Source organism: Kogia breviceps, chromosome 2, assembly GCF_026419965.1.
Source record: "Kogia breviceps isolate mKogBre1 chromosome 2, mKogBre1 haplotype 1, whole genome shotgun sequence".
Lineage (NCBI taxonomy): Eukaryota > Metazoa > Chordata > Mammalia > Artiodactyla > Physeteridae > Kogia > Kogia breviceps.
The window spans coordinates 132,324,541-132,352,232 of NC_081311.1; the positions used below are offsets into that span (position 1 = coordinate 132,324,541).

Consider the following 27,692-nt stretch of genomic DNA (forward strand, 5'->3'; position numbering starts at 1 on the left):
TCAAATATATTCTAACAACTGCATGGTTAAATATTACTTCCTATAAGCAGTCTGTTCCTCCTCTCACCTAGAATGTGGCCTTTAATTTGGATTTTAACTTATAAACTAATAGGGCTCAGCACTATCTAATGTCATCCTCAAATGAGATGCTTATGGGATGATTAATGTCCTGTAAAGAGGGACTTGGTAATACTCTGTGTAGAAACTATCTAAAAATTTTAAAGAATATCTGCACAGCTTTCCATATATATTTCATATTTTATAACCTATGACCTGAAAAAAAAAGTTTAGAGATTTAGAAACAAATAAAAAACAGTGCTGGACATTAATTACTGTTTATATGCTACAGTGGAATCTGTCTGTCTCTCTCTCTCTCTTTTCATGCAATTGCTGGACTGCTCAGTACATTATATTATTATTTTTTAAATTTGTATACAATTTTAAAGGTTACTTTCTATTTACAATTATTACACAATATTGGCTATATTCCCCGTGTTGTGCAGTACATCCTTGAGCCTCTCTTACACCCAGTAGTTTGTACTTCCCACTCTCCCACCCCTATATTCCACCCCTGTCCACTGCTGGTAACCAGTAGCTTGTTCTCTATAGCTGTGAGTCTGCTTCTTTTTTGTTATATGCACTAGTTTGTTGTATTTTTTGTATTCCACATATAAGTGTTATGATAGTGTATTTGTCATTCTCTGTCTGACTTATTTCATTTAGCATAATGCCCTTCAAGTCCATCCATGTTGCTGCATATTTCATTCTTTTTTATAGCTGAGTAGTATTCCATTGTATATATATACACACCACATCTTCTTTATCCATTCCTCTGTTGATGGACACTTAGGTTGCTTCCATTATTATATTCTTCTTGAAGATGAAGACAGACTCTAATTAAAATTGTATCTACATGACAGACCTACTTAAGTCCTACAGCCACTTAATAAAAAAAGTGTTGATCTTTCTATTTATATTGATACCTACCTTTGTATTGTACCTATAGAAGATCTGGACATTAAATCCTTCCTCTAGCTACACTGCATAGCATATTCATAGCAATCATGTTTCACCACAGCTACTACTTACTCCTTGAGATAAGCCCTCTGGGCTAAACATTGAGTGTTTATAATACTCATAATCAAACATAGGTCTAAAATTTACTATTATTAAGCTATACCCACAGCTGTGCTTCTAATACTGCTTCTGCTTTTCTGGAAACTCTTACTAATATATTCTATACATATATTACATTTGGAAATTATACAAGAAACCAAATGCATTTGACAACTACTGGGTGTGTTGCATGCAGTATCCAAAGCCTCATGACAGTTCCTCAAGGTTGTTATTAACTTCCTTTAGTCTCAAGAGAGATTAAGCAACTTGCTCAAGTCACAAAGCTGGTGGGGATCCAAACCCAAGTGTGTCTCACTTCATGCTCTCCCCATAAAAACAAAGACATAAAATTGTATATCTAGTACGACTAATTAAGGAGAAATTCACAAACTGAAAAATGACAAACATTCACTTCAAATTAACTTCATAACTCTTAGAAGAAAATAAAATAATTTTCTTGTTTCTTTCTTTATTGCTATGATTCATGTAATTGTTTACCAGATTTTGGAAATGAGCACTTTGTTATGCTCAGGATGCGTGAACATTACTTTCCAGGGATGTGCTCTCCGTTATAGTTCTGAAAACATGAACTATGCTAGACGCTGGGAAGTGACACACGGAGTTTGTCTTTGAAAAACAAAGGATGTCTGCTGAAGAGGTGGCAAAGAAGGACTTACACCTCTGTGGAAAGGCATCAGGGTGAGAAAGGATCAGGGTGACCAGAAAATTCTGTAGCAAGAATATTTGGTAGGAAATATCAGTAACACCCAATAAGCAATTTACTTTGGGGCTGAACATTGCTAATTTTCTCACTTCCTGTTGTTCTTTCCCATTAGCACCTAAAGGTGTTCAAGTCTCTTACAGCTTAAAAGCAACAATGACAACAAGAAACACCAAATCAATCCTCTTTGGCTTTAGGTTTAACCAACTGAAAACAATGCCAGAAGCCTTCCTTTCCCTAAGCCTTCCTTTCCCGCTCTGATATAGGGACTATTAAATTGCAGAGAGGAAAATATTCACCTCTCTTATAGCGTTTTTCACTTTGAACAATTGCTTGTGACTTGCACTGATCATCCTGTGGAAAACAATTTCTTACCCATTTTTGTGTTGCCTCAATGCCTTACATTCAAAATATCTGTATAAACTATAAGTGACTGTATCTTAATTTCATATAGTCGAAATGATTTCAGATTTTTGGTAGTAAGCCTTTACATTCTTATGCCCAAGGCTGACCAATGATCTATTGGCTTGGAAATGCTTGTTGTTGTAAAATTTCCTGACCCCTCTGGGCCTTTCAAACCTGCCTTAAGGCGCATGACTCCAGCCAGTGTACCTGTTACCTGTTCTGTGAGACCCCTGCAGTGCCCTTCAGCAAATAGGAGCTACCTTCAAATGTGTAACGTATTCAGCCCACAGCTGATATTACCACAAATCACTAAACAGGGTCTCCATATGAAAGGAGCCACGGAGGGCTTCCCTGGTGGCGCAGTGGTTGGGAGTCCGCCTGCGGATGCAGGGGACACGGGTTCGTGCCCCGGTCCGGGAAGATCCCACATGCCGCGGAGCGGCTGGGCCCGTGAGCCATGGCGGCTGAGCCTAAGCGTCCGGAGCCTGTGCTCCGCAACGGGAGAGACCACAGCAGTGAGAGGCCCGCGTACCGCTTAAAACAAAACCAAAAAAAAGGAGCCAGAAGCATGAACTATGAGAATGCTAGCGTTGTAAGGAAACTTTGATACCATTTAATACAATCTCTGATTTTCCAGGAAAGCAAACACAAGCCCTGTGAAGTGAGGTTGCTCAGTCACCCAACTAATAGAAGGTTTTGTGGGTACTGAAACTCAGGCATCTAACAGGGTGTCTACCTGTCATGAGCATATTCTGTTAAATGACCTTAAAGTGTCATGAGTATTAAACTGTTCATTAACAATCAAAACGTTAGAATGATTCCAATTGTTTTTGAATGCATTGTAGTTTGAGTTCTCAAATACAATTGCATATTCAGTTTTATGCCACTTGAAACATGTATTTCAAACCTTTGCAGTAGAAATAATACCCCTTTATTGAAAAAAATTACTAGAAAACATAGATGAAAAAACCCTGATATTTGCTGACACCTTAAAAACAGTCTACATATGTTACAGTAGTATATTTAGCTATTTTATGCATTTGGTTTCTTGCATAATTTCCAAAATGTTCTAGAAGACAGCAATACTTTAAATGGAGTCAGCTGGAGTTTTTAAAAGTATTTTAAGAAAACCACAATCATCTGTCCTCTTGACTGAATGTTCTAGAAGACAGCAATACTTTAAATGGAGTCAGCTGGATTTTGAAAAAGTATTTTAAGAAAACCACAATCATCTTCTGTCCTCTTGCATTCTGAAGAGCTCTGAATGGTTAATATTCATCTTTGTTTAGGTCTTAATCAAAAGATTCAAAGCTACTGTTAGATTGAATTTAATTAATCCAAAAACCACAGAAGAATTTACTTTTCACTCCCTCCAACATTTTGTTTCTCCTTAGTCATAGGAGGTAACTTTCTGTGGAGCAGACCGTCTGTGAGACGGGGTAAGTGTGGATTAAAATGGTCAGCTGTGGTCTTGAGCATGTGGTTCTTCCATGACAAAAGAGGCTGTTTATTTGCTGGGAGACTGTTCCGTTGTGCTGGGCCCTGTGTCTATCTCCAAATGATCGCAGTTCAGGAACGCTGACAGTGTCTCAGACACAGAGAGGTTACTCTTCTGCTTAGGACGAGGGAGTGGTAGAGGTAGGAATTTTCTATTTATTCTCTAATGACATCTAGCATCTGCTGCCTGCTCAACCCTGTGTGAACCCTGGACATCTCCACTGACACAGGTAATCTTCTGTGTTTTCACAACTAATCTCCATTCTTGTTAGGTAATTTTTGAGCAGAGTGTTATGTTCACGGAGGGAAAGCTGTGGAAGTAAGCCTTAACCTGCCTGATGGCTGCTTCTCAATAATACCTTGCCTTTCATGGTGCTTCATGTTTTTCAAAGTGCTTTCATATATACACATATATGACTTAATCACAAAAATTGGGCAAGTGGTGTGGGAAGCAGAATTCTAAGAAGGGCTCCAAGATCTCCGCCTGCAGTGTATATTCCCTGAAAATTCCCCTGACCTTGCGTGTGGGCAGGACCTGTGAGTATGACAGGATTACAGTTAAGACTGCCTTAGCCGACTTGAGAGAGTCTCCTGCTGGCCGTGAAGAAGCAAATAGCTGTGAGAGGCCCTGTGAGCAGGCCATGCGGTGAGGGTGCCCCTTGGAGCTTAGACTGATCCCCAGTAGACAGCTAGCAAGAAAACAGGAATCCTAGTCTTCAGCTGCAAGGAGGTGACAGCCAGCAACCTGAAAGAGCTTGGAAGTGATTCTTCCCCCAGTGTATCTGGATGAGAACATCATCTGGCTGACACCTTGATTTTGGCCTTCTGACACACTGAGCAGAGGACCCCGCCTTGACCTCTGGCCTACAGAACATGTGCAATAAAAAACGGGAGTTGTTTTAAGCCACTAAATTTGTGGTAATTTGTTATGAAGCAACAGAAAACTAATAAAAGCAAAGGCAGATAATACCATAACCATTTCACCAACAAGGAGACTAATTCAGAAAGATGAACTGATTTGCTTAATTTTATTCTGAAAATTAGTGACAGGACTGAGATTAGTACCTCAGAGCATTAATACCCGAGCATTCTTTCCACTGTACTATAATACTCCACACTGAAGAGTTTTACTGGTAGCTTTTCTTTACCTCTGCCCACTAACAAGGTAGAAATTTGAAGTATAATATATTGTCTTCTTGCATACAGCTCAACACAGAGTAAAGCAATGATTTTTATTAACTCTCACATCAGTTCTGTAGTATAATGAAAACAATAATCAAAATCATGTTAAATGTCAAGTTGATAATATTTTAAAAAGAATCTTGAATCAAATGTCAATCTTCATCACTAAACAAACAATATTCTGAATAGTTAAGATCGGGAAATATCATTGGTAATTCTACCCACTTTTGGTATTGTTTATTTGGTAAATTATTTTTGAAAACCACTACAAAATTCTTTATTTTGAGACAAGGCAAATCTAGGCCTTTGTGCACCATCATCGTTCCCCAAGCCTGGAAAACAAAAGAGAGAGAGCAAGAGGAATAGTTAAATGCATATTAACGGGCTTCCCCGGTGTCACAGTGGTTAAGAATCCACCTGCCAATGCAGGGGACACGGGTTCGATCCCTGGTCTCGGAAGATCCCACATGCCCTGTGAGCCAACTACTGAGCCCGCGAGCCACAGCTACTGAAGCCCGTGCGCCTAGAGCCCATGCTCCGCAACAAGAGAAGCCACCGCAATGAGAAGCCCGCGCACTGCAACGAAGAGTAGCCACCTCTCGCCGCAGATAGAGAAAGTCCGTGCACAGCAACAAAGACCCAATGCAGCCAAAGATAAATAAATAAATAAAATTTTTTTAAAAAAAGCACATTCAATTAAGACTTCCTTTTGGCCAAAGTAAAATTAAGCCCACAGCAATTTACTTACTTGGCCACATTCTTTGCAGATTATCCCTCCATTTGTTTGATAGTCAGCAAACTTTGTTTGCAGTGCTTTGTTTCCTCTCACAATGTACCGTTTCCTAAAATTATCAAGGAGTCAGAATCACCCCTGAGAATTCACACAGGATCAGTATGCAGCACATGGTACGCACTGCTGGGCTTGCCACTTGTCCACATGCATACACCAGCCAGCACCTCATCCCTTCTTCCAGATCAGCAGGCACCTCTCAAGGGGTATGTTGCCTTTTGTAGCTTCTTTCAAGTCTGCTGATTACTTTAACTAGACTTAAGTTGTTCAAGAAGTTGAGAACAAGTATGAGCATTCACCAACTGATGTACCTTGGATGAAAGTGGCTTTCACTTCTCCTTTCCTGCCCCAGTGCATATATTTGAAAAATGTACACAAAATAAGGTTTATAATTTGGGGGCTGAGAAAGGAAAGTTCTGAAAAATAATGAATCTCATTTGTACTATTTTGGAAGAACATTTACAATACAACCTGCTTCATCCCTTATAAAGAAACTTAAAATTAAGTCTTCCTGGACTTACTTGAACTCTGGTGTCATATTGACATGGTGCATCTTTTCAATCACATGGATATCTTCTCCAGAGCAGGCTAGCACACTACAGTTTTTACAGAGAAAATTTATTAATGATGGGTTGCCCTTGAACTGCTTTGCATGACTTCTCTTGATTTTCATTTTCTTTTCCAATATACTTTGCATCTGTAATTCCAAAATCTGCATCAAGAAAAGAATATTCAATGTGGTCTTTTTCATAGTTTCACTGAAGTAAGTCTCCTGGAATTCAGAGATCTTAGACAGTTATGAAAATGTACACTTGACTCATGAAATTTTACACTTGGTCTAGAAATAGAAGTAATGAGGTGATGGCCCCCAAAGAATTTAGTATAGAATCTTCTCCTGTAATCACAGAAATATGGAATCCTCAGGTGTTCAAAACACAGCCCATTCCATTTTAGAAAAGTTCTGTTGTGAGAAAGTCTTTGGCAATATTAAAAAAAAAAAAATCCCTCTAAGCCCCACCTCCGTTAGTTTTAATTCTGTCTCATAAAATAAATCTATTTTTTCTTCCACATGGAGTCTCTTTAAAGAACTAAATACTGTTACTTCATCACCCTTAGTCGTTTCTTATCCATGATAAGCCCCCGGTTTCTTTCATTTTTCTTCATATGTTGTAATTTCCAGACTCTTAGCTATCTTTATCTCCTCTATACATTTGTGACAGAAAATACTAGTTTCCCACTCAGCAGCCATTCTTCGTAGGAACAGAACTATAATTTTATTCTGAGTGGAAATATGCCAGCTAAATGAGGACATTTCCAAGCCAGTGGCCTTTGAGACATAAGATGTTGAGTGAAATTTCCAGGAAAGTTCCTTAAGTATCAGATAGTTGGCATGGGCACTGTTGCCTTTTCCATCTTCCTCTCCCTTCCTTCTCAGAGTGAACATGCAGCAGCTGAAATTCTAAAAGCTTTGACCTTGAGAATGGAAGCCAAATAATAAAAGGTCAGAGAAGAGAGAGAGAGGAGTTTGGGCTTTCTCGTGACGTCATGGAGTGATTGTATGGGTCTAGATTGCCCACTGCCCACATTCTTTATATGAGAGAATAAGTCCTTAAATTTTTATATCCCCCATTCTGTGGCTAGTAGAGAAATTTATCAATATTTCATAACAGAGAAAATTTAGTTTGTGAGAGATATAAAACTTGAGGTAGGGAATGGTCAGTTCTCATACCTATACAATTTCACAATAGAAAACCTAGTTCTTAAATAATTTACCTCCAAACTAAACCTCTCAGAGATGACAAATTTATATTAAGTTGTGAAGGAAGCCATTGTTTTCCTTAAGATCGAAGGAAAGTTTTCAGTAAAAGTAAACTATCACTGCTGAGGAGCAAAGCTGAATGGCCCATCTTTTTGGCTCTCGCCTCTGTGTTTTAGACCTTGATTTGAGGCAGCCATCTTTAGCACAGAAAAGAGAACAAACCCTTGTAAGTGAGCCTGCAGGCTATGACATAGTTTAATCAGACAAGTATGAAGACTAATTTCCCATGTAAATTATAACAATGTAATGAATTGAAGTATTCTGTTCTTTAAAAGTTTAGTTAGGTTGTTCTTGCAAGTATTTACAGGTCAGCGAGCTGGTGCAAAGATGATTTGTCATACAGGAACAGATACATATGGGCAATTCAGAAATATCTATGAGCTCGACAGAAAAAAAGACAACAAAACCAAGGTAAGTGTTTGGATATGTAATCAGGACACCAGAAACCAAAAGAGTATCTCGAAACTAGTAAAGAATATGAAACAATTAGAGGGGCAAAAAAAAGAGAAAAGAAATCATAACAAATATATGGGAGGCACAGCTATGATCAAAGCCCAAATAAAATGTAAAAATGTGGCAAATGTTGTTGGGTGAAGGCCAGGGAACATGTTTAACATCTTCAACTTGCTCTTAGAAGTCTGATTTGATTGAAGAAGCTTTCGGTTATATATAAACTCAGTATAGGACATGGAAAATAAACCTCCCCTTATGTGTCAACTCTCACCATTCATTAGTGGTTGCCTGAAAGTTGTGTTGAGGAATTTCTTAAATCAGAAGAAAGGAGTGCTTTGACCTGGTGGCAATGGGTGCTGGGGGCTTTGTACAGAGTAGTGGTGGCATATACCCCACATCATTGCCATCCCTTCTCTGGGTTTGTCTGCCTGGAGTAGTTTCAGGAGAGTAGGTCTCTTAGCCGAAGGAGACCTAAATATATAGTCCATTCCGGGGCCCCCAAAGGGACTGGGTCTTTTTCTAGAGATTATCTGGAAAAATGTGACTCATAAACTCCAGAGATGTTTCTAGAGTTTATACAAAACAACAGGTCTTGAAACATCAACCTTTGAAAACATCCCACTTGACTGATTTATTTAGGACTTTAAATGTAAAACAATAACTTTCCAGGGGTATTATATGGCCACAAATGTTTGATCTGACACCACAAAATGTTTGGTTTGCCTTATATTTAAAGGGGTTTTAAAATATAAATTCATGTAGAAACCTGGCCAGGAAACCTTGGAGTTGGTTATAGCAATGCACACCAATTTGAAAGCATCCCTTTTGTGAAACTCTATTTAGGGTAGAGCCAATTCCAATGTTAAGAAACTAACATTCACACCCATATGCAAGGGTGTGAATTTTCTTCTAAATGGATTGTTTGCTATTATAGTAGTTACAGTCTTTAATTCAGTGGTATGGGGGATTTCCTGAAATATTGTAGAAATACATTCTTCCTTCGCTGCATTCCTCTCACAACTCAAATGACTCCATGTTAGTAAACGGAGATGCAGCTAGATGATATATGATGTATTTTCTTACCATTCAGGGCTAGCCTCAATGTCTCTCCCTCTAAGAAGCCTTTCCCAAACACCTAACCTAAAGTGCCCATCTAGAAGCTTGTTTCACATTGTCCTGTTCTAATTCTCCAGCTCTTCTTTCCATTCGATGTATTAGTTGCCTTATTTCTGTTTATTGTTTCCCCTCCTCAAATCTCACCACTCAAATATAAGTTTCATGCAGCAGGGGTCTATCTGCGTTGCTTGCCACTATGTTCTGTTTCTACAATGTTGCCTGACACACAGTAGGCACTTCACAGATATTTCTGGAATGAAAAAAATTGTTCCTGTACAGATTAGACCAGACCAAAATGACCAGGTAGAGTTGAACAAGTAAGTTGCACTAGTCTTTCTGGATTAGGGACAACCTAAATTTATATTATCAAAGTTTATAGAATGGCTCCCTGACAATTTCTGCCCACCGTGGATCTTGATTCTTTGTATGTGAATCTGGACTCAGCACAGCTCATCAAACTGGAATTTAAAATTCACCACAATTTCTGTCTGGAGACTTAGCCACAGAGATATCAATGGTAACCACAGGCAGCCTTTTTTTTTTTTTCTTTTGCGGTACGCGGGCCTCTCGCCTTTGTGGCCTCTCCCGTTGCGGAGCACAGGCTCCGGACGCGCAGGCTCAGCGGCCATGGCTCACGGGCCCAGCCGCTCCGCGGCATGTGGGATCCTCCCGGACCGGGGCACGAACCCGTGTCCCCTGAATCGGCAGGTGGACTCTCAACCACTGTGCCACCAGGGAAGCCCCAAGCCATTTTAAAGGGAAAACCAAAATTCAGAGTTGGCCCAAAACAATACCTTATGAGCATACTCCTCTGGTTTCATATTTTGAACATGGTCTATAGCTTTATACATCATTTTCTCTCGGAAATCATTAACTGTCTCACGTTCAATAACTCCTGAGCCTCTTTGGGCAACCAGGACGTAGGTGCTTTCGTCAGCTCTGGCTCGACCACGGGCCTGAGAACAGAAAGAAATCAAGTCAACGAAGGACTGTGCCTTGCTGTGAATGCTCCCGTTTTTGTCCTGGAATGATATTCACTGCTCAGTATCCCGGTCCTCAAATGATCCCTCTCTTCTCTGTAAAGTTAATTATTTTTCATTCTTTATTAGTCGGCTATTTCAAACTCAAAAGGGACCTTAATGCAGAAAAAATGTTCTAGAATGAGGGTGTTGAAGTCCCCAAACCAGCCCTCAAAAGCCTCTCTAACACAAGACCGTCCTGTCCCGCCTTTCTGTTCCCCAGGGCACCCCTCTCAAACCCTGTGAACCATCATCAGTGATTTGGGCTGGGGAGAAGGGCACTGTCCCCCACGTTGTAGGAGGGATGAATGGGGAGAAGGGCATCTCTGACCTTGCCACCAGAGCTGTGGAGAGTGCTGCTCTGTTCCTGGCATCCTACCTTCAATGTTGAGCACATATTTCCATGGAAACATGCTCAACACGGTGATACATTTCTATAGTCTTCTGTATCAAGTGATAATATTTAGGTACATTTTCAGTAACAGAAAATGTTATGGCCTTGCCCAGGAACCTCACTATCAACTAGAATATCATCCTTATAAAAAATGCATTCTGAGTAGTGAGGCCCTGAATACTAACACATGGACTCTTGAAATCCAAGTATTTCTTAATTTGGTGGCTATCTGGTTATCTGGTTGATTTCTCTTTACGTAGATATTTTTAAAACTATGTGTGCTGTTTTACTAAAAGAAAACAAAACAAGAACACAAAATCAAAAATGAACATAATCGAGGTATTTGAATGTACCTGGACCATGGCTATTTCGTTAGTGACGAGACCATAACGGATAACGATATTACATTCTTTAATATCCAGACCTTCTTCTGCCACTGTGGTAGCGATAAGCAGATTTATTTTTCCCGTGCGAAATTTACTAATGACTTCTTTTTGTTCATTCTGAAGAAACATTTTAGTAAATTAAATGTTGTAACACTAAACACATTAAAATCTTCTAATTAGGAAAAGAAATATTAAATTGCAACTGGTCAGTGTAAATTAAAGGATTAAATCATACACGGATTTGCTGCCATCTGTTTTTGGCATTGAACAAAGACATGATGGTGAGACAACATTTGATTTCCAATCTGGGATTACTACACAATGACAAAAATATTTCCATCCTCCAGTCTGGAGGTGGGAAGGCCATCATTTATGCCAAGGAAACAAATTGATGGGTGACTTGGGAGAAAGAAAGGAGATGCTTTCAGTTGAGAAGAGCATACAACAATGAGAAACTAAAATAGGCTTTGCTTTTTACTATTGATACATTAATTTCAGACTCTTTAACAGAGGATAAGATGCAGTGACAATTTTAAATATATAGTTGAATTTTGAGTCACAGAGAAAATACACACGGTATACTGCATTTGGTCATTTTAAGAGACATTCAAGCAAAAAAAAAAAAGAAAAAAAAAGAAATATTCCTGGAAGAAACTGAAAACATTGGCTGCCTCCAGCGAGGGAAGCTGGGAGACTGGAGGACAGTGGTACGTCCTGTACCTTATTAATTTTGAAAGAGGTAAATATATTATCTGTTCAAATGGATATAAATAAAAATGCAAGAAGAAGTTATTAAAAACATAATTAAAACAGCTATATTTGTGAAAAAATCTGAATTTTGAAAGTTAATATAGGTAAAGAAATCAAATATGCACTCTGGCCCTTGCACAGGAGGAATGATTGAGCATAATCCTAGCTTGATGTGGCCAGAGGAGTTTTATTTTCATAACCATTCTTATCAAAGCTGTTGGTCCAGTGGCCTTTGGAGCACATTCACCCTATCTTTTGCCCCCAAACTTTAAACAAAAATACACCTGTCAGACAAACGTATGTTCTCCTATTCCCATCCCTTTCTTTTCAGAGGCAGCATGTCAGGTGTCTTTATTTGACTCCTAACTGCTGGAGAATCCTGCAGAAAGATCGCTCTCCAGTCTTCTCTGATAATTTTTCCTTCTTGCACTCATATCCACTGATAAAAACGTACATGTCTTTGGATTTTAGCAGATGTTTGTGCCTTCATTCACAGGAGTAACTTTAAGAAGGAAAATTTCAGACACAGTGTCAGACCCTCAAATCATATCACATAGATGCCTAACTCCTCTTCCAATAAGTCCAGCTCAGTTTACAGGTGAGGAGGTGGGGAGTGAGGAAGGGGGCATGTTCTAAATTTTGGCATGCAGCCACCAAGTCTGAAATGGATAAGGAGCTAAAACTAGCTTGAATGCATACCTTCCATTTGTACCCCATCCCTTTTCAAAGAGGAGCTGAGGCCACATAAAATCGAAGTCTTGACACTAAAGCTAATAGAACAAAAACTTTAAAACAGGACCAAAAGTGAAAGAGTATAGGTGTGTTACTTGCAAGGATTAACACATAGGCTGAGAAAATGAACTTCAATTTTGCCTGTGAGTTTCCTGGAAGCTAGGGCAAAAAGGGAAACATATTAAGTAAACCAGCTCTCATCATAAAAAAGGATGTAAACTCCTTACCCAACAAGGAGTTTGTTTTTTGAAAGAAAACAGTGCTTTCTCTGGCATAAACTTTAGAGGCAACTTTAACATGAGTACATGTAGAGAGTATACTGAGTTATGGTGGACAATTTCAAGAATGACATTTTTTCAGCAAACATTAAAACAGATTTAATTTGCTCCAGTGGACCAAATGATGATGAGCATAACAGAACTGAAGTGTCCCCTTGTCCAGCAAGACTGAGGAACAATATGACTTCAGAAGAACATTTTACTCTAACATGCTATCCTGGTTTCACCCATGCTTATAATCGCTATGACTGTCTTTTTTCTCTCCCAAGTGTTTTTTTAATACTGTGCACAAAAGTAGTATAATGAATTGAAAACAAAACAAAACAAATCTTAAAAAGGAAAAGAAAATCTCTCATAGTCCCGAATCTCTAACACATCAAATGTCTTAATTTTTCCAAGTTCCCTTAAAGATCTCATTCTATGCAAACATATTTTACATAATTCTAAGTATAATGCACACATTTTTGTGGGAATTTGATTTTTCCACTTGATATTATATTGTAATTGTTTTCCCATTTTGCTACTAAGTTTAAATGTCAATCATTTTTTGCAAAGGAAACTCAATCTAGAAAGTTCCTCCAAGAATGTGGAAAAAATGATTCCTGGAATAATGGTTAGCCTATCAAATACCACAGATTGATTGATTGCTATTAAACAATTTTCTTTCAAGAACAAGTGTTTCATTCCATTACAGTATTGGTGGGTTGGTGGGAAGATTGATGAAGAAAAGACTACAACTAAACTTGGAAGGGAAATAACGGCGTAAGGAAAAAAAAAATCCCAAAGGATGTTTTCACCTGTGTCATGGGCTTGAACTCACTGCTGTGTCCAGCTCCAATCAGATGGTGGGCTTTGACGCCTACTTCTGCAAATTTTTCATTTTCAGTAATCCACTGGGAAATGGCATACGCACTTTGTCGTGTTTTTGTGAAAATTATTCCTCGTGCTGATTCCTCGGCCCTTGTATATTGTTCCATTATGGTGTTTCTCAATTTGGTCAGCTTTTCATTTTCATGTTCTGGGTTTAGAGCCAGCTTTTTCAACATTTTCTTATTTTCTTTAAGAAATAATTAGTTTATTTATTTTCTTTTTTATTGAAGTATACTTGATTTACAATGTTGTGTTAGTTTCAGGTGTACAATAAACTGATTCAGTTAGTATTATATACATATATTCTTTTTCAGATTCTTTTCCATTATGGTTTATTACAAGATATTGAATATAGTTCCCTGTGTTACATGGTAGGACCTTGTTATTCATCTATTTTAAAAATAGTAGTTTGTATCTGCTCAGCCCAAACTCCTAATTTATCCCTCTCCTACTACCTTTCCCCTTTGGTAACCAGAAGTTTGTTTTCTATGTCTGTGAGTCTGTTTCTGTTTTATAAATAAGTTCCTTTGTAGCATATTTGAGATTCCACATATAAGTGGTATCATATAATTATTTGTCTTTCTGTCTGACTTACTTCACTTAGTATGATAATTTCTAGGTCCATCCATGTTGCTGCAAATGGCATATTTTTCATTCTTTTTTATGGCTGAGTAGTATTCCATTATCTCTATCTCTATCTATCTATCTATCTATACCACATCTTTTGTATCCATTCATCTATTGATGGACTTTTAGGTTTCTTCCATGTCTTGGCTATTATAAATAGTGCTGCTATGATTGCGGTGTTTGCATCTTTCAGAATTAGAGTTTTCTCTGGATATTTGCCCAGGAGTGGGATTGCTGGATCATATAGTAACTCTATTTTTAGATTTTTGAGGAGCTTCCATATTGTTCTCCATAGTGGCTGCACCAATTTACATTTCCACAAGCAGTGTAGGAGGACTCTCTTTTCTCTACACCCTCTCCAGCATTTACTATTTGTAGACTATTTAATGATGCCATTCTGACTGCGTGAGGTGATACCTCATTACAGTTTTGATATGCAAGAAATAATTAGTTTAAATTAGTAAAATATGTGAATAACTAACTGGAAGATTTTATATAATGAAGTACTAAGATGTTCAACTACAGTTAGTCTTGTGCCATATCTAATAATTAAGCTAGTTTTTAAGATAAATTTACTGCAGTCATCTTGACAATAAAACCAGATGACCAAATGATTAATTATGATCATACAGCTCATGGTTACTTAATCCCATCAATCAGAAATAGCCCCAATATGAGGGAGATTTCTTCTTTCACAATGAAAGATTATTTTAAGAGGGACTTTTGGAGAACTCTTGAGAAGCAGTGGGTTCGTGCCAAAAAGGTAAATGTATGAGACCATGAAAAAATGTTACACTGATTCTTACCCAAAAATAAAGTCATGAGAAATTCATCTGTCTCATCCAGCTTCAAAGGTTTCTTTTTATCACCTGCATCTTCATCATCAGCATCACTCTCATCACTGTCATCTCCTAGGACTGCAAACTTCTTTTCTTTCTCATCATTGTAGAAAGTTTCAAGGTGATTATATGCATCAATCATTCGGATTGTATCATTAATTTGTAGGGCCTCATTGTACTTCCTCAGATGTTCTGCACAAACACGATCTTTGCGATTTCCTTCTCTTGCAGCTATGAAAAATATGTTACATAGAGTGAAATAATGATAGAACACCCCCTCAATTGTGCTGTGGACTTGAATATGTTTATGATACTGACTCAAAAATAGGCTTCACCATTTTTTGAAATCTCAGAACGTGCCATGAGCACTAAAAGGGGGCAAGTTTTTTGACTCCTAGACTTGCTACTTGTATTCTGCGTCAGCAAGAAAACATACTTGACTCATGCTGACTCAGAGGAATGGCATGAAAAACATATTATTTGCATGCATTTGGAAACAGAGATACTAATATTTATCTTAATATTTTAAATATACAATAAGTGAAAGACTCTGGAGATAAAGAAAAAGTGAATTGGTGCCTCTTTCCTTAGATAAGGAATTAGAACACGTTTATCCTTGTCCTACTCAGAACACAGAAATTCCATTGGCTATTACACTTACTTTCAGTTTGCGTGGGAATATGTGATCTGGAATCATGGCATAAACATGGGATAAATTGTGTTATGTCAAAACCCAAATTACCTGTTTTTTCCATTTGAATGAGCCACTGTTCATATGGTTGAGTTCCAAAATCTGACATTGGACTAATTTGGCAAAAAGTTTGAATCTTTGTCATCATTTCTAGAAGTTTATCTTTAAATGGATCCTAAAAACAAATTATACACTTATTCTTACATGTTTATATTGCTGAATGAATAACATTATCTGTGTTAAAATAATTTCCAAGTTATAACAAATTTGATTCAGAATCTTTGTCTAGACAAAGTAACAAGTCACTCTGATCACCTCTTTGTACACTGATTTTTTTATCAGCTTCTCTTTTACTTCCACCCTTGAGCCACACCACACCAATACCAGGTATCCCTGCTGGAATTTCCAATTTAAGAGTTTACAAAAATAAAATTAATGAATGGCATACACTTTGAATGCTAATAGTAATTTTGAAAATATATATTAAATAATGCCCCAATTATTTAGAAAGCTTGTAATTTAATTTAGAAAACATTCCTTTTTGAAGAACTGGTTTCAGTATTATTTCTACCAAAATAAAAAGTTAAAAGGTAGAGTTTTGAAAAAAGCCAGACACAGAAGAGTACATACTATAGGATTTCATGTATATAAAGTTCAAAAGCAGTCAAAAGCCATCTTTGGTGTTAGAAGTCAGGATAGTAGTTATCCCACGGGGGGTGGGTGACTGGAGGGGACAATAGGAAGTTTTGAGGGTTGTCGCAGTGTTTTGTCTCTTGATCTGGATTTTTCTCTGTTCTTTTTTTGGCCGCACTGCATAGCATGTGGGATCTTAGTTCTACAGGAATCGAACCGGAGGCCCCCTGCACTGGAAGGGCAGAGTCTTAACAACTGGACCATCAGGGAAGTCCCTTGATCTGGATTTTGGTTATACAGGTGTGTTCAGTTTATGAAAACACAGCAATCTGTACACTTACGAATTTGAACGTTTCTGTACGTGTGTTATGCTTCAATAAAAAGTATAACCAAAGTTAATTAAGTTAAAAGGTAAGATGGGGAAGAGATATGGGAACGTATGTATATGTATAACTGATTCACTTTGTTGTAAAGAAAAACTAACATACCATTGTAAAGCAATTATACTCCAATAAAGATGTTTAAAAAAAAAAAAAAAGTAAGATGGCAAATTCTTTTAAAATATACTCTGAGGGGACTTCCCTGATGGTCCAGTAGGTAAGACTCTGCACTCCCAATGCAGGGGCCCCGGGTCTGATCCCTAGTCGGGGAACTAGGTCCCACATGCATCCCTCATGCACGCCACAACTAAGAGTCTGCATGCTGCGACTAGGAAGTCCGGGCACAGCCGAAATAAATAAATAAATAAATAAATAAATAAAATAAAATATACTCTGAGGATGTTGTGGATTTTTTTTTTAGTCTTCAGGTCAAATATATTCATTATCACATGCATATACATGAGATGAACATACCAATTAAAAGGTAAAATACTGTGAGATTTAAAACTCAGTTATGTCCTACATACAAGAATCAAACATTTATAACATTCTCAAAATGAAAAAATTATATACAAGAGATAAATTATATCAGAGAACATATTAATAACTATTACTTTGTTCTTTTATTGAGATATAATTGACATATAACATTATATTAGTTTTTTTAACATCACTTTTTTTTTTTCACACACACACACACACACACACACACACACACATACACACACACTGTATTTTATTTTTACAAGAGATAAACTGACACCAAGCATTATAAATGGATGACCACAAATGTTGTGGATTTTTTTTAAATGATTACGATTAGAAACATGCATTTAAACTTATCAAATAAAACTGAATAAGTAACAAAAAGTGAAGAAAAATAAAGTACATTCAAATGTGCTACTTCAGCTGGAATAGATAGTGCTGTTTTTCAGAATTTCCAAAAAAGAATGACCTATGGCAATTGGTTGCTAACGTTAGTTCAGTTCCTACATTTCAAACACAACGTTATCTGTTATGCATATTTCATAATTCAACATCCTTATGAGGTAGATTTGGAAAGATCACACTTATTATCAAGTACTCACAGCTAAAATTTATGATGCTTTTTATATTTACAAAAGAAAGTACTGACATAATGTACTGGTTATAATGTTCAAAGTGACTCTCAGTTGGTTTTTTTTTTCTTTTTTTTGCGGTACGCAGGCCTCTCACTGTTGCGGCCTCTCCCATTGTGGAGCACAGGTTCCGAACGCACAGGCCCAGTGGCCATGGCTCACGGGCCCAGCCGCTCCGCGGCATGTGGGATCTTCCCGGGCTGGGGCACGAACCACTGTCCCCTGCATCGGCAGGCGGACTCTCAACCACTGTGCCACCAGGGAAGCCCTCAGTTGGTTTTTATAATCAGTGAAGGTGTTCATCACAAAAATACCATTAAATTAAATATTTCACTGCTTTACCATAAGTATTTTCATAAGAAAGTAAATGTGTCAGGTAGGTAGGATTCCCATTATCATTGCCAACTGTAATCTGTTGCCTCTATTCAATGTCAGGAAATCAATTCTGGAATTCATCAAGAAAGTAAAAAGAATAAAAGAAACTATGGTGATTCCTCTAGTTTAGCCTTACAACCCTCGTCATCCCCTCTGCCACCCCTACCCCATTGCGGCTCATATGCAGTCAACCAACTACTGAGCTACTCTTCATATAAACTAGAAAACTGAAAGAAGAATTGAAGAGAGACTTCACAGCAGTGCTTTGCTACCCAATATCAGTAAAAAAGGAATAACACTGCAACTTTTTTGCTAAAAATTTAAAATAACATTCTTCTGATGGTCAGTATAAATAATCTTTGCATTGTTCAGTTGTGTACCATATCATCTATCAAATGAATATAAAAATTTAAGCACATACTTCTTTGGTGTCATCTGCGATTACAAACTTTTTACATGGCTCCTTTATTTGGTCTTTAAGTTGATTAGTATTTTCTTTCACGGTTTTAATGGTAAATGCATCAAGATTGGCACATATCTGAAAAAGAGACATTTTTCAATATTCAAATATTTTCCCTTTCAGTTGGTTCAAATGTAGAATTCTTTCTCATGTAAGAAGTAGGTAGCATGATTTGCTAAACATAGCATTTTAGTATTGCTTGCTTTACTGTGGATCTGACTAACCAAAAACATTTAGCCTGATAGAGTAAAAAAAGAACTTCTAAATCAAGTTGGTGAAAAATTCCAGAAAAAAAAGTATTTATTTTCATTCCTTACATTCCATTTTCCAGCTGGAAAAACTGACGCAGAGAGAGTACAGAAAATTGCAGAGATGGGAAGAGAATGGTTATGAGCTAACCATATTACATGAGGCATTTTAAGGGTCATCTTGACATCCATGGATCATATTACCACTTTCTTCTACATATAAAAGAGGGCAGTGCAAAGACAGGAGCAGTCAAAGCCCATGTGCCTGGATTTGGATTGGAGTTAGTCCTTAATTCTAGTAATAAATTATATGTTGGAACCAATAATTGTGCTTCTGTCTACTTTATATGATTTTTACTGACTTCAGCTTAAAGAGACTTAAAATACAAATGCAATGCCTTGGTGCCAACATACTTTGTGAGTTACTTTGAATTCATTCAATGCTTGAGATCAACAATAGTACTTTATGTGTTGTTACCATTTGGGGGCAGCTGACAAGAAATACACCTTTAATTAAAGGTTCTCATATCTCCATTTTCCTATTTAATTTGAATTGCCCAGAATCTGAGTATCACACAGAACAAAAAAAGACACAGAAGAAATTATACAATTTTGAAACTCATGGAATGTGTATAAAAATTAGAAACTTTCATAGTGTATGCATATTTCTATATCAAGTAGATCATTAAGTTTAACAATAGGGGTAGATATTTAAAACAAGGTATTTTATTTGTCCCAATTTTTCACTAATTACATTTGCTTTCCACAATTTTTGTGATATTGTTCTGCGTCATAGTTATTTATTAGGGTATTCTTTTGTAGAAGATTGAGTGTATTTACTTTAAAGTGTATAGGTTTCACTTAAGTGATGATCATGGAATACCATCTTTCACGCACACCATGGCACTTGGACTTAATCTTACCCAAGAAGCACTGGCATTTTCTTTAACTTTGGTTTTCTTGGTTATGCATAAAGTTAATGATTTACTTACTTTTAAAATGTGTTCTTCAGCTTTGGCTTGCTTTTGGGCCCCTCCAACACCTGGTGATGCTGTCAGTCCCAGTATCTGAGGTAAGGGAATCACTGGTTTGTTTTCTTTCTCAAGTCTGTTGTTTTTCAACTTCTGGTGCAAATAAAGCCTCATGATGTTATTATAGACTTCTTCTTTGTTGGTGTGATGGCATTCATCAATAATGATGAGAGAAAAGTCTTAAAAGAAAATTCAAATGGTTCATTTGTCCATCTTGGCAAGGTACAGTGTAAAAGTACCTTTAAGCTAGGAAACTGAGCAGCCAAGCACCTTTCACCTTTTAAGGGGAAATGTAACTATCCTAGCCACCTGTATATGCACATGTTTATAATATACAGTGTATATTAATCATGAAACTATCCCTGTTAGACACTATACCCACTTAATAGATGAGTTTTGGAAAATTTATAGATCTAAAAAGTGTTATGGGATGGACTTCAAACCCTGGCTTATTCCTCAAAACTCTCAGGATTACATTTTTGTTCTTTAAAAAATATTTAATTTTAAGTTGGTGAATTTTACTTTCATTCTATCAAATGAAAAACATGATTTAAAGAGGAATAATTTTACCTTGTTTTAACATTGCATTTAATTATTATGATTATATATACTTCTTTCCCTACCTCTCTCTTACCTTTTCTTCCCATCCCCCACAAAATAGAAAGGATTGTATTTACTCAATGGAGAAGAAGGCATATCTAACAGGATCCACTAATATGTAAAAAGAACTTGTCGGTAATTAAAAATAGAGTAAATGAAAAGTCCAGTAAGTGTTTGATTTAATCATGATATTCTTATGCAGAATAAAGTGATCTAATTAAAAACTTTTCCAACTTTTTGTCTGCTTCCCTAAGGAAGAAGGGTTTGAATGAAAACTTAAGCAATGGAAGACAATCTAAATCAAAATTATAGAGTGGGAGGTCAGGGTTAGCAGATGTAAGCTTTTATACCTAGAATGGATAAACAACAAAATACTACTGTACAGCACAGAGAACTATATTCAATATCCTATGATAAATGATAATGGAAAAGAATATAAAAAAGAATGTATTATATGTAGAAATGAATCATTTTGCTGTACAGCAGAAATTATACATTGTAAATAAAGTATACATCAATTAAAAATTGATAAAAAATAATAAATCAAAATGAATCAACATTTTAAAAATTATGTAACTAATACAACCTCTGTTACTACCTTTAGTATTACTAATTCTTTTTACAAAAATAAACATTTCAACCTACCTGACAACTGTACACCATCATCTTCGCCTTCTTCTAAGTTTAAAAGGGAGTTTTCAAGGATTTGAGCTGTACTGATAATAACATCATGAGACTTGACAGCTTCTGGAAATGTTATTTTAAATTGGGTATAACCACTTAATCTAGTAACACGATACCATTTCTTCAAAAATGGTTCGAACTCTTCGCGGAAGAGCTGTTCAACTAATGGTACCTTTAAAAATGCCAAAGTTAAAAAGAGAGAAAGAGCATTGTCAAACAAAAGGAATATTGATCAAAGGCCTACTATGTGTCAAGCATTAACAGAGGTGTTTGCATTATCAGTTAATTAGGTGTAACAACCTATCCGTCATTCCATTCCTTCACATGTCAATACGCATCTATTGAATGTCTATTAGGTATAGACATTGTGTCTGGGACACAAAGATGTTTAAATTATGGTTGACAACTGTCAGGAACTCATTCTAGCTGGGCACATGGACCAAGAATCAACAAAACAATACAAATGATCACAACACAATGTGATCATTCTTCCATGGAAACACATAGAAAGTGACAGCAAAATGGAAGAAGCAACTGACCCCTCAAAAGAGGGGTTTAGGAGGAACTTTAATCTTGTAAACCATGGGTCAATGAAGAGATAAACTGAAACTAAGGCTGAATAAGAAATAAATTTTGAGATTGTAAAACAGGGTCAAGCTATAAAGGGCTATGAACACCAAGCAGAGTACTTTAAATTTTGTATAACCGTTCATAGGACCCTTATGAATTGTTCTGTAGTTATTTTTTGGGAATCAGGCCAGAGGCACCCTGCCTAAGGAATTGGAGGAAGCAGAAAACCAAAGGTGAAGAGGCAAGACATTGCCTAAGGGAAAGGATGGCGGTGAAGGGATGGACTGCTGGACTCGTTTTGGTGGCTGAGAAAGAACAAAATAGCAGGTTCCTTAAAAAATAAAAATACAGTAATCATATGATTCAGCAATCCCACTCCTGGGTGTATATCTGGAAAAGATGAAAACCCTAATTTGAAAAGACACATGCACCCCAGTGTTCATAGCAGCATTATTTACAATAGCCAAGAGATGGAAGCAACCTAAATGTCCATCAGCAGATGAATGGATAAAAAAGATTTGGTATACATATACAATGGAATATTACTCAGCCATAAAAAAAGAATTAATAATGCCACATGCAGCAACATGGATGGACCTGGAGATTATCCTACTAAGTGAAGTAAGTCAGACAGAGAAAGACAAATAATGATATGATATCACTTATATGCGGAATCTTAAAAAATGATACAAGTGAAATTATTTATAAAATAGAAATAGACTCACAGACATAGAAAACAAATTTATGGGAGTTCCCTAGTGACCTAGTGGTTAGGATTCTGGACTTTCTCTGCCATGGCCCAGGTTCAATCCCTGGTCTGGGAACTGAGATCCCACAAGCTGCATGGTGCAGTCAAAAAGAAAAAAAAAAAAAAGTATGATTACCAAAGGGGAAAGGCGGGGAAGGGATAAACTGGGAATTTGGGATTAACAGATACACAGTACTATATATAAAATAGATAAATAATAAGGACCTACTGTATAGAACAGGGAACTATGTTCAATATCTTGTAATAACCTATAGTGGAAAAGAATCTGAAAAAGAGTATATATAATATTTATATATTTATAAAACTGAAGCACTGTGTTGTACACCGGGAACAATATAAATCAATTATACTTCAATTAAAAAACAAAACAAAAACAAAAACACCAAATCAGTGAAAACTCTTTCAGAGAGGCTGTCCAGTGAGTGTGTTGGCACTGAGGTGACTCCACCTGATTGGTGACTCACAGTATTTTCACATTCGCTAACAGGTCAAAATGCAAATCTCCGTGAAGATCCTGACCTGCAGGACCATCACCCTGGAGGAGGAACCCAGTGATATCGTGGAGAATATAAGTGAAAGCTAAAATCCCGAATAAAGAAGGCATCCCCACTGGCCAGCAGAGCTCATCGCTACAGGCAAGCAGATGGAAGATGGCCTCACTCTACCTGACTACAACTTCCAGAAAGCATTGCCCTTGTACCTGCTCCTCTGTCGGAGGGGTGGCTGTCAATTCTTCAGTCCTTCATTCACAGTGCCCAAATGATGGCATTACTCTTCGTTCTACCCCAATTTACATTTAGAAATTACCAGCTTCGGTAATAGCTGAACCTGTTCAAAGTGTTAATAAAGGTTTTGTTGCATGTAGAGAAAAAAAGAGCTGACTCTCTATGTTGTAGTGCCTGCTGAAGGTAGCTGAGTTGATACCTCGAGGCTACACATCACTAGTCATTCAGAATAGCTCCTATACTGGGGAAAGGAATAACCAGGCCATCTTGAAGGTCATATCCTAGGAGAATTTGTACAATGGAAGCCCAGGAGTGTACAGTGTGGCAAACAGAGTTGGCAGGAAGAGTTTCAAGGGCAAACATCAAAGAATGTGCATTATACTCCTTATAATGTAATTACCTGATAAAGTGATCAGTGGTTATCTTTCCACTGGTCTGCAAGGTATGCATTCTTCTTTTTTTTTTTTTTTTAACTTGAGATGAACTCCACTTATGTGAAAAATAAGGGCTGGCTGGAGAGAACCATGTAGGAAGAACATGTCTTTGTATTATCATTTAGTAGAAATGTTGAGGGCTTCTAAGAGTGAATGTGGAGGGGAGAAGGGGTTAAATGGAATCCATGAATTCCAAGGAAACAAAGTGAATCAATAACAAATTTGGTAAGTGAAAGAGCATAACACGGCGTAGAAAGAGAAATTTTCAGTTAGTGGTTCCAGCCTACCCACCCGCCTCCAACCCCAAAGTGAAGTCTCTGGTCTATTTGCCACAAAATCAATTCAGAGATTTGGAAAACACAGACTCCTGAGCCCCACCCAAGAACTACTTAATCTAGGGACCGACCATCTCTGGGGACTGAGTCTTGAAGCTTGTGCTCCTTTTTTTAAAAAATTTTATTTATTTATTTATTTTTGGCTGCATTAGGTCTTCGTTGCTGTGCGTGGGCTTTCTCTAGTTGCGGTGAGCGGGGGCTACTCTTCGTTGTGGTGCACGGGCTTCTCATTGCCGTGGCTTCTCTTGTTGCAGAGCATGGTCTCTAGGTGCGCAGGCTTCAGTAGTTGTGCCTTGTGGGCTCTAGAGCACAGGTTCAGTAGCTGTGGAGCATGCCTTAGTTGCTCCGCAGCAGGTGGGCTTTTCCCAGATCAGGACTCGAACCCGTGTCCCCTGCATTGGCAGGTGGATTCTTAACCACTGAGCAAGCAGGGAAGCGGAAGTTTGCACTTTTATGAAGCATCCAGTATGACATTTAGGTCTTTTTAAAATTTGAGAACCACAGCTCTTCTCTTTCTTCCACAAAGTCATTTCCAATTCACTTTTCTAGAACTATTCTTTTCCTTCTACTTATACAAGAAAGAGGAAATAATCTAAGAAGGAAGTCAGTAAAAAAGATTCTGGGGAAGAGAAGGAAAATTAAATTTTGTGGATATAGCATGCTCCAGAGGAGAGAAAGTGAGCTCTGAAAACAACTGCTCCAGCTACTTGCTTATTGTGTGACCTTGGACAAGGCTCTTAATCATCTCGATTTCCACATTAATAAAGTCAGGAAAATATTAACCTGTGGTGGAATTGTTATGAAAATTAAATGAAATAGAGGCTGACATATTGCCAGTATTCAGAAAACTTCCCTGGTATTTCACCATCCTTTTATTCTAGCATCCTTTTATTCTGGAGAATGACAGAAGGGAGGACCAGTTCACTTCAGAAGAAAAGTGTTCAAGTCTCAGCTCTGCTGCTTATTGGCTGGATGACCCCTGACAGGCCAATTAAAGCCTCAAAGCCTCTGTTTCCTGATTGGTAAAATGGAGATAATTATGGTTACTTCAAAGAATAGCTGTGTGGTTTTAATGAGATAATATGAAGTGTAATACAATATTTATTATTATATTAATACATATCTCTCATTTCCTAGACTATAGATTCCTTGAGGGCAGGATCTGCATTTGATTTGTCTTTAAATACTCTCATGTTGTTGAATGATTTAAGAATCTCTATACTATGGAGTGGCATAAAAACCTGAGGTTCTGCCCATAAAGGGTGGGCCGAGATCTTCCAAAGAAGCAGCATCTTCTGGTCTACAAGACATTGTCATAGGTGGTAGCAGGTGTTGGAAATCCTGAGACTCACTTTGGGTGGTGTTGGCTTCCTACTGAAGGACACAGAGAGAGCCAGATGCAAGCCTGACATGGCTAACTGGGAGGCGTGTGGGCCTCTTGGAGCCTTTTCCTGAGGTGTGACAGAGTGCCTGCCAAGACTAATCAAACCCAACGGCTACCCACTTCTGCTGAATCATATGGGGCTGTATTATAGCATCTGAAGGAACCTGGGATTTCTCTCTCATGTTGAAGCCCTAGTTAGGAAAAGAAAGTCTGGGAACACAGGTGGTGTTTTCATTTTTCCCTGCATCTAAAGGTGATAACTTCGGAAAGGATGGAGGGAGATAAAAGTAAATGATGTTAGGAACAGGATTTCTCCTTCCTAGATCAAGGGTTATAATACCTTGCCATTGGGCCAAATACAGAATGCAGGTTATATTGACTTACTGGGCCTGAGATTACCTGACTCAATCAAAAAGAATTAAAGCTGAAATTACTTTAAAATTCAAAGAAATGGGATAATAAAGTAAACGATTATGACATAGATGGAAGATCTAGTAGAGGGATTTCTAATAATTCTTAGGGGAAAAACAACAGGGAAACAGATCAGGAATTAGACCCATGTCCTTAAATGTCTACACAACAATGCAATGCATATGAGTAACTAATGAGGATAATTTAACGTTTAAACATGGCTGCAGGGCTTCCTTGGTGGCTCAGTGGTTGAGAGTCCGCCTACTGATGCAGAGTACATGGGTTCGTGCCCCGGTCCGGGAAGATCCCACGTGCCGCGGAGCGGCTGGGACCGTGAGCCATGGCCGCTGAGCCTGCGCGTCCGGACCCTGTGCTCCACAACGCGAGAGGCCACAACAGTGAGAGGCCCACGTACCGCAAAAAAAAAAAAAACAAAAAAAACACATGGTTGCAAATGTGCATTTGTAAGTATCACCTCGATCCAATGGGATGAAAGATTCGCAACCAGAATACAGCACTGAGAGGATAAGGAGTTATACAAAAAGGAAGGTGCGTGAGATGCATACAAAAACATGAGACCTGAAAAGATCAATCAAGATGAATAATATGAAAAAAATAAATGTAAGTATTTGCATTTAGGCTCAATATTTGCATTTAGGCTCAAAATTAACTGCACAAAAATAACAAGAGAGGCCTAGTTTAACAGATTTTCAAATGAAAAGGAGATGAGGATTCTTAGGTTATAGAAAACTCCAGGTGAGTCTGTGGTGCCAGAACTTGTGACAAAGGCAAACCCAGTCACGGACCAAATGTCACATCTCATCTCTCCTATACTCTGCACTAAGACTATATCTATAGTATTTTGTCCAGCCCTAGACACTGTGTTTTAACAGGGTTTTAGATAATGTCTGGAAAAGTATGAGCTCTCAGGATGATGAAAAGTCTGGAAACCATGTTATATGAAGAACGTATAAAGCAACTGGAAGTATTTATCCCAGGAAACTAAGAGAAAAATCACTTTAGAGTCACATGATGCAAGCCTTCCTTCTCTATGTGAAGGGCTGTCATAAGGCAGAAGAATTAAGACTCAGCTTACTCTGTATAATCACAGAGGAAAGAACACTAACCAATGAGTGTGTATTCCAGAGAAACAGATTTTGATGAATGCAGGTAGGGCTCTCCAGCAGTGACAGTTGTTCAAAGAATGGATTGAGCTGTCTTGTTACAAGGAGGACCTCCTTGATATGAGAAGTTACTCAGCAGAGGTGAGAGAACCACTCAGCAATGGACAAAAACTGGATCTCGAAGGCGTCTTTCAACTCTAATAGTCGATGACGCTGTGACCCGATAAGGGAAGAAAAGGAAGGTGATGAATCAAAAATAATTCATAGGTTTTGAGGCTATGTGCTTCGGAGGAGGTAATATAACCAACAGAGAGACAGACAAGTAGGGAAGGAGAGCTCTTTGGGAGAGTAGATGAAGGGAATGAGTTTGAGGAAATGGCAGAATGTTCAAATGGTATCAAGAGCATCAGCTTAAGTGGTTTCAAATCCAGTTAACTTTGTTCTCTTCTCTGGACCTGGCACTTAAGACCCTGCTCACTGCTTAAGGAATTCCACTTTATTAGTTATAAAGGTGAGGAGGAAGGGATGGAAGAAAGGGCTAATATTTACTGAGTCACTCTTAGGTTTTAGATAGATTATCTAATTTAAACTTCCAACCCTGTATAGGGTAATATTCTTTTATTCACTTTACAGATGAAGAAACTAAAGTAAGAGAAGTTAGTGATTTGCCCAAGATCACATTACTGGTAGGTAGAAATTGTATTCACACCTAGATTTCTTTTATTC

At 37.7% G+C, this 27,692-nt stretch overlaps 1 protein-coding gene across 3 annotated transcripts in view; it reads right to left on the reverse strand.

The window, feature by feature from the left end:
* Window positions 1–4,748: 4,748 nt before the first annotated feature.
* IFIH1 (interferon induced with helicase C domain 1) overlaps window positions 4,749–27,692 on the reverse strand; it is a 58,012-nt gene continuing 35,068 nt past the window's right edge. Inside the window, exons 6-16 of one of the 3 annotated variants that reach the window (XM_059052558.2) lie at window positions 21,176–21,386; window positions 19,892–20,109; window positions 18,613–18,729; window positions 15,737–15,860; window positions 14,962–15,225; window positions 13,456–13,715; window positions 10,866–11,015; window positions 9,894–10,055; window positions 6,233–6,423; window positions 5,670–5,763; window positions 4,749–5,253 (exon numbers count right to left, since the gene is read on the reverse strand). In XM_059052558.2, the coding sequence (XP_058908541.1) occupies window positions 5,074–5,253; window positions 5,670–5,763; window positions 6,233–6,423; window positions 9,894–10,055; window positions 10,866–11,015; window positions 13,456–13,715; window positions 14,962–15,225; window positions 15,737–15,860; window positions 18,613–18,729; window positions 19,892–20,109; window positions 21,176–21,386 (1,971 nt within the window). In that variant the 3' untranslated portion in view covers window positions 4,749–5,073. The remainder of the gene's footprint in view (window positions 5,254–5,669; window positions 5,764–6,232; window positions 6,424–9,893; window positions 10,056–10,865; window positions 11,016–13,455; window positions 13,716–14,961; window positions 15,226–15,736; window positions 15,861–18,612; window positions 18,730–19,891; window positions 20,110–21,175; window positions 21,387–27,692) is intronic. The other 2 variants (XM_067026184.1, XM_067026185.1) reach the window with 2 other exon arrangements.